General features: G+C 40.3%; 1 protein-coding gene across 5 annotated transcripts in view; it reads left to right on the forward strand.

The window, feature by feature from the left end:
• Window positions 1–7,897, forward strand: part of LOC148356406 (ELKS/Rab6-interacting/CAST family member 1-like) — a 179,019-nt gene extending 171,122 nt beyond the window's left edge. For all 5 annotated transcript variants that reach the window (XM_088347183.1, XM_088347186.1, XM_088347185.1 and 2 more), the window contains one exon: window positions 7,302–7,897. In XM_088347183.1, the coding sequence (XP_088203309.1) occupies window positions 7,302–7,436 (135 nt within the window). In that variant the 3' untranslated portion in view covers window positions 7,437–7,897. The remainder of the gene's footprint in view (window positions 1–7,301) is intronic.
• Window positions 7,898–8,117: the final 220 nt, after the last annotated feature.

The raw sequence follows: 8,117 nt of genomic DNA on the forward strand, positions 1-8,117 counted from the left end.
TTTCCACGATGCTTTTAATGTACGTTTACGTTTTATAGCGTCATACATTTTCTTAGCTTCTTTTGAATCTTTCTTCTGGGGCTGAGGTTTTGGCTTGATTCTTAACCACTTCTCCATTTTTCTTGAGTTCTCTGTGCGTCTACTTTGGAAAATGATGCAAATGCACGACCTTAATTGTAATGGGAAGAACTTCCTGCAACTGAAAATTGGGGGGTCGGGAGGTAAAGCCCTCGTCCTGGGATCAAGAAGTCGCAGGTTCGATTCCCGGCTCCTCGGTGTTGAATCCCTATCGCACAGGAAGGAAAGAAAGAAAGAAAGAAGGAAGGAACAGAGAAGGAGTAAAGGAAGTGGGAAAGATCAAAGGAAGAGAGAAATACAGAAAGTAGGAAGAGAAAAAGAATGAAGGAAGAGGAAAAAAGAAAAAGGTGCAAGAAAGAAAGAAACAAAGACAGGAAAGAAAGACAAAATAGAGAAAGAATGAAGCAAAAGAAGGATGAAAAAATGAAATAACCTCAGATTGTTTAGGTTCCAAATTGCATTATGTGGTTCATATTACGATATAATAACTCCGACTCAATATGTCCTACCGCATCAACCTCGAATACCTGTTTGCGATACGAGGCACAAAACCCACGCCGACACACAACCCCGGACCCTCCCGATTTTCACGTCTTTCCCGCTCCGGCGTGTCGGAAGGCATACATATATCGCGCGTGTGCGCTTGATAATCCATCACGATAATGGAGCTTTAATGGCTGTTGTAAAAATCATCATCTACAAGCGAACACACTCTCGCACACATATCTTAGCTCTTTATCTGTTCCTTTCAACTGCGCTCGCTCGCAATAAAACACGCTCGCCACTATAGTCACCTTCATTATCGGAAGGACACCGCGCTCGGTTTTCTTTGGGACGAAATGCTTTCTTTTCCGGACTACAAGGCGCACCACAAAAACCCTAAATTGGCCAGAAAATTGAACCTGCGCCTGGTATTCCAGTGTGGCGTATATGCAAACAAAAATACAATATAATAGAAGAGAATATACCATTATTGTCATTGTTACAACATGGGTTGAATATATTGTGACAACGAAATTGGACGTGGCACTCCAGGCTCACATTTTACATAGAGGATAAAGAAAACAAAGAGATAAAGGAAAAAAGAAGATGTTTGTACTGTCCTTGTTGCATAAGTTTGTTTTCTTTCAGAGGGGGTGTATGATGGGGGTGAGGGACAGACAGAGGTGGCCGGATCCAACTAGATGTTTGATTTTACTGTAAACACGGTCCAGTGTTTTTTCCCCTGGTTGCTCAGTCCACGTATTGAATGAATTTGGGAAGTACAGTTCTTAAGCATGCCTGATTAAAATCCAGCTCAAAACGGCTGAATTACCTCCCACAATGCCTTTTTCTTCATTCAGTTTAGAATATCTCGTCAAGACTTTGCAGGTCAGCAATACGGACTGGTTTAATGTCTGACAATATTCTCGCGGCCCTGCCTAATAATAACATCAACAATTTAGGTATGGTGACTAAAAATAGTCATGTCTTTTCATGTGTCATCTGTATCCCTAATGGAGTAGTGGGTAGGATCTGTCACGCTCCCCGCCAAGATCCGGGGTTGATTCCTATTGCATCCAATGTTATACCATTGTGATTAATGATATATCCCAACTGACCAATAAATGTACAAATACGGTACTTTTTGATTTTTTGTGAAACCTTTACCTATACCATAGTTTTAAATCCACATGCCGTAAAATTATCCCAAAAGACTATTTTTGGGGGTGCACATCATAATCTGGTGCACCGTATAGTGCTGAAATTATGGTACATTGTGGCATGGAGCGCGAGTAAGACGTTATCTATTACCGGCTATTCATTGCGTCCCAGCAATTTCTGAATCTCATCTACGGAGAGTCGGCCAGGTCAAGGTTGCGAGAGGCGACGACAGATAGGCGACACCTCCGTTCTATATCTACGCTTATCTTTACGGACGTGTTTTTCTGGGGGATTGCGGCTGAAGCTGTTAACAGCGCATTCAAAATTGGGAAATGTTTTGTTAGTTTATGGATGCAATGCTGCAAGCAGTGGATTTTAGTATTGAGGTCAAGTTCCCTGCAGCAGTCTTTTTTTGACTTAAAATTGATTAAGAATTAATATTCTGAAAATATCCATACACATTTGGCCTAGAAAAGTGGTGTCTGTGCCCCATTTGTTTCCCGTCAATAATTTTTCAATGACTTAGCGTGTAAGGAAAAAACGTTTACACCCAATTTTGCCTCTACGCTGCGCCAAGAGCAATTGCGCACTGGTTAGACTTTCTCAGTGCACAAGAAAATCTATCTGGTGCACAAATATCAGGGCTTGGAATTGCGAAATTAATTCACTAGCATATTTGGCCAGAATTACAGTGCATTAGGGCAAAAACAAGGCATGTTTCATCTACGTTGTATTAAGCGCAGTAATTTGAAGTCAATGTCTACACTGGATTGAGTAAATGAAAGCACGCGTGCGTGTGAGCTCGGCGTATTGCGAGAGAGGGGAGGCGGGGTTTCAGTTGTAGGAGATTTAGGAGATTTATTTTTAAAAAACTATTATTATTGTATTATTTTTTATCACTGGTTAGTTGGTTGATTGGATGGATCCCTTAACAATATAGAGGGACAAGTGTGGTTTATTTGAATTATTTGAATTGCATGTTCCAAATGTATTGGAACACTATGCAAAAATACATAAACTATCATACCTGTGTCAATTTGTATAAATATCCGTAAGTCAAAAAAATGTGTAGTTCTTTAATACCATGGGATCCCCACTTAAGTGTACCTATTTATTTGACAAATCATGGATACATTTACATCCATACCTAAATTGTTGAAACGTCAAACCGATGAAAAAACAACCACCTTATATTCTGGAAATATGGTAAGCTGGGTCATATCATGACTTATTTCATTGTCAGAATAGGAATTGGCTTCGTGGGGCCAATTTTTCTCGTTTGTGTAGTTCAGTTTGGTGTGTTTGGCTAAAGCTGGAGACAAGTTGTTTTTAATGGATACGATGAAAAATACTTTTGCTGTTCTGATCGATTTATGGAGGTAAAATCACCGCAGTTGTCAAAATAGTCTTACATCAAATTAAACTGCACCATAGAACTAGCCCCCAAAGGGTACTAGAACGATACAAATGGAATCTCCTTTTTAACAGATGTGCTGATTTTATTAATGTGACGTGACAATGACAATATATTTGGTCTCACAATATTGACGTTAACGATACATCCTTACTATTTACAATTTGGAACTTTATTATTTTTGAAAATAGCTTTTTGGGTTCTCCTTTACTAAAAATGATTTTGTATGCTTAGGTTAATACTAACTCTGCATAACACTGTATTCGGCCTAAGTCAGGGTCAAAAAGTAAAAGAAAATGGTGGGTGAGTGGATCCCTTAACCACAAGGCACGGAGGGCCACCCATTCCTGTGGTGTGTCTTGGGCAAGTACAGCCTGGTGGTGCTCATCCTTCTCCAGGCCAACAAATGTTTCAACCTGGTCTCGAAGCGGGGACCTTTCTCATGTTAGGCGAATGTGTGTCATAGTCTAATGGACGGAAGGCCCCAAAAAATAGGCTACAAGCCGAGGGCCGGCATACATTTATAGTTTAGTAGCCACTCAAAATAAGGAGAGAAGACATCAATGAATTTTAAACTTGCAAGGAGAATAGGACCTCACTTTGCCAAATTCTAAATCTGTTCTAAAGGTCCTTCCTTGAAGCCCTTTCTTTTCATGAAATCTTCTAGATGACAAAAAGCACATCTGCTCTAAAGGGTGTGGCTGTCAATGAATAGCAACATTTTTTGCCAATATTAATGATGAATAAGTAACACAGATTAGTCAAAATAACGTATAACGGTGAGGAATAGCACCACGGCGGCGCAGTGGTTAGCGCGTGTGCGGCACAGTTCTGAGGTCATGAGATCCTACCTTCTGTGTGGAGTTTGCATGTTCTCCCCGTGCTTGCGTGAGTTTCCTCCGGGCACTCCGGTTCCTCCCACATTCCCAAAAACGTGCATGTCAGATCAATTGGCCGGTCTAAATTGTCCCTAGGTGTGAATGAGCGAGTGAGTTGTCTGTCTCTGTGTGCCCTGCGATTGGCTGGCAACCAGTTCAGGGCGTCCCCTGCCCACTGCCTGATAATTGCTGGGATGGACTCCAGCAACCCCCGCGACCCTACTGAACATTAGCGGTGCAGATAATGAATGGATGGATAAAAGTAAAGCTATAGTTTTTTGGTCCTCTGCATGGATCAATATTTGCTCTTATCAATTAAAAACTAATTCTAATTTACAGCATGTCTTATTTGCTTAACTATATTGCACTTTGTTTCTTAACTCAGGATTGGTACGGGTGCTTGAAATTAATTTAAAAATCTTGAATTTTAATGTTGTGTTTTCTAGGTTTAAATGGGTTCCATTTTTGGTTAAAAATGCTTGAATTGGCATGATTCACATCAAATCTGCTTAAAATAAGGCCGACACTGCTCTCTGGTGGGATTGCATTCCTTCCCTGGTTGTTAACGGCTGCTGGTATGAGTTTGTATGGCATTGTCCTATAAAGCGTTGGTGCCCAGAAGGACAGCTGCATGCTACACCTAAACAGGGCCCAATGAAATGTGTATTAGTGCAAGGATTACATATCAGTTATGGACATTTATTACGGGCCATGCAAAAAATATAGGTGGCGTCTCCCCGGAGTAAATTGTAAGTGGGAAGTACTGAAAATGAAAGCTACATACTACTCTAATTTTACACTTTTACGGCGAGGGATTTGTCTTGAAAACATTTACCCACGTCTTTTCAGATCTACAAATACACTTGCGGACTACTCAAAGTCTGTAAATCATGTCTTGATAAATGCACAAGATTTAAAATAGATCAAATACATGATTCACAACGGTTTTCTTTTTATTGGTACTGGAGAAATTGAAAAATTGGCTTCAAAAGTCATTTAAAGTGCTTGATCTTGGCCATGAACAAGGTGTACGAATTCTGTAAAATGTTAAGAAAACTGAGGAAAACTTTAGTGTATTGAAGTAGGATTGATATATGATATTCTCTCAAAAACATCCAACCCTGATATTGTGCTTCTATAAACATGTTTTCCTAACATTCTTTGTGGTTTTAGTGGAAGCAAGGACCCAAAATATGGCATTTCCATTTATTTCATTCGGGACGATACTTTGAGTTTACGGTTCTCATAACAAGACAAGTCACCACTGTAAGAATAAACAGAAAAAACAGTAACACAATATTTGGAATGGGAGATATTTGGAATGGGAGATATTTCTCATGCGATTTCCACGACTCATTAACACGGTCATTACTACCAGATGTTCTACACTTGACTTTTAATGTGCCGTTAAGATTTCTGTCCAATAGATGAGAACGCTGAAAGGAGTTAACCTTTGAAAGGGTTGGCAATGGTCGGATTCTGTTTACACGCACACGGAGGCTAACGTTAGCCTGCGTTATACGGCTCCTCGAGCAGCGTCCCTAGTGATACGGATGTATAGGTCTTTAGGCAGTCAGACGGTCCGATTCGGGGCCAAAATAAACGGTTGCCGGTGCTTTCTCACAGAAATGTTGCGCTAGCCCCGGGACATACCGAATCGCTAAAGCTAAGGAGTTAAACATGATCCGATATTTCTTATGTGCCCTCGGGCGCGTAACTGAGGAACCGTACAATTAATTGCAGTTACTTCATGTAAAGCACAGGTGTCAAACAGGCGGCCCGCGGGCCAGATCAGGCCCACTAAAGGATTGAATCCGGCCCGCGAGACAAGATTCAGAGAAGCGCAAGAGAAAAACAAGCTGCAGGTTGAAATATGTCAACTTGATGTTGCCAAAGAAAGGTGCCTCGAACAAAGACACTGTACTTGTATTTATTTCTCTCTCTCGCTCTCTCTCTCTTTTCCACCCCTTTTCTCCCACTCTGTCTCTTTCTCTCTCTGTGTCTTTTCTCTTTCTCTCTTTATACCCTTCGTGCTTTCTTTTCTCTTTTCTCTCCTTCTGTCTTTCTATTTCTCTTTGGATTTCTTTCTTCCTCTCCTTTTCTTTTCCCCCTCTCTCGTGACTTTTTGTCTTTTGTTTCTCACGTTCTCTCCTTCTCTCTCTTTATCTTTATTTGTCCCGCCCTCTCTCCTTTTCCTTCCCTCTTTCTCTTATTTCTTTATCTCTCTTTTTCTTGCTCTTTAATCTACTAGTCCGGCCCCCGACAGAATGTTTGTTCTATCGTGTGGCCCCCGAGTTAAAAGGAGTTTGACACCCCTGCCGTAAAGGTAATCCTTTTCATCCACGGATTACCAGTGTTGGGCATGTTACTCTGAAAAAGTAATTATAGTTAGTCATAGTTACTCACTACTACTTCGTTCGTAAGTTGAATTTGTTCGAAATGTTTATAAGTATGTTTAAGGCTTGTATAAGTAACCTGTATTGTTTTGTACTAAAAAATAAACATTTCATTAAATAATATGCTCTATAAAGATAAATGAAGTTGAGTTTAACTTACTTTTGGGAGATGCGCTTCAAGAGGTCCTCCTCCGTGGTAAAAAGTGGCTAAAAAAAAGCGATCCGACCATTTTCTCAACCGCATCAAGGTTTCTTATTCCACTTTAATGTCAAGAAAAACGCCTCTTCTTTACACTTTACACCAACCATATTGAATGTATGCACAAGATATTAAACAGTAAAAATGTCAAAGTTCTGGAGATACAGTATAGAATGTTTACACACAAACTAGGAAGAGGAAGTGGATTATCTTGTGTGGCTCTGGGGGAGGTCACCCAGCATCCACGCCGTTAGCGGCTGAAAGAAGCACTATAGTAATGTACTCGGAAAAAGGTGCACACGATACAAAATCTAACTTACAGCAATGTCCGGATATTTTTGGAAAAAAAATGCTCGTATCTACATTTTTACGTAAGTTCAATTGTTATGAATAGGGGAGCGTCTGTAGTATAATTTTTATCTCCGGGCCATATGTATTCATGATAAGATCCACATTTGGTTCGCGAGCCATTGGTGTCCAACCCCTGGTCTGGTGGTTGGAATTCATACTCCTTACACCCGTAACCCGGGTTCAATTCCCATTGCATCCAACAGTTTGCAATCGCGGTTCGCGATATTTCTCTACTGATCGGTCTTCGCGAAAAAGGTAACTTTGAGTTTTTTATGAGGTCAAGTAAACAATGTGCATCCTACATAAATAATCATAGTGGGGTTTTTTTTTTCGCTTCACAGTTGGAGGCGAAGTTAGCACTGTGCGAGCAGGAGGAGGCGGAGCTTCAGGAGTACGCCAATCAGGTGCTGCAGCAGATCGCCGACCGTTGCCCCGACATTTTGGAGCAAGTGGTCAACGCTTTCGAGGAAAGCTGACACTATTGGACCCAAACGCCATCATCAAACAAATTCTGTTCACGTTTTTTTATGGTTTGCAAGCGTACAACTTGGTGATACTAAGAGCACATTTTGTTTGGAGTCAGCCATTTTGTTTTGACACTACATGCTGCTATCTTTTTCATTGTATTTTTCTTCTATGGTTTCGGTCCGCCTTTTCTTGTACCAGAAACATTCGCAATAATCCCTTTACTAGCAAGTGTAACACAGGGAGGATCTTATTTGATTTTATTTCTGGGCGGGGAGGGAGAGAATATAAATATCTTTTTTTTTTTTTTTTTTTTTTTTTTTTGCTAATATATAAATATATAAATGTTTTAATTCCAGTTGTTCTACCACGTGCTTTGTTTTCACCAGCAGGAGACTTTGCCGGTTGGAAACGTTTACTGAAAGAGAATTGTTGACGGGAAGAAGAAATAAAGTGGAATTAAATCTTGAAAGTGAAAGAGTTTTTTAAAATGTTTTAACCTGATCATGTTTTTAAAGAGTCATTGTAAAACAGGGGTGTCAAACTAGAGGTAAGATCTTAAGGCCGAGGTCAGCCCTGGGCCTAAATTGATGATTTCTTATTTTTATTTTTTAATAATCCACCCCTCATTATTCTTTGTTTCTTTTTCTTTGTGGAGGATCCGCGAAGATCCAGCGCCTTCCGAATCCTCA

The sequence above is a fragment of the Urocampus carinirostris genome, chromosome 11, assembly GCF_059441175.1.
Source record: "Urocampus carinirostris isolate Australia breed hairy pipefish chromosome 11, RoL_Ucar_1.0, whole genome shotgun sequence".
Lineage (NCBI taxonomy): Eukaryota > Metazoa > Chordata > Actinopteri > Syngnathiformes > Syngnathidae > Urocampus > Urocampus carinirostris.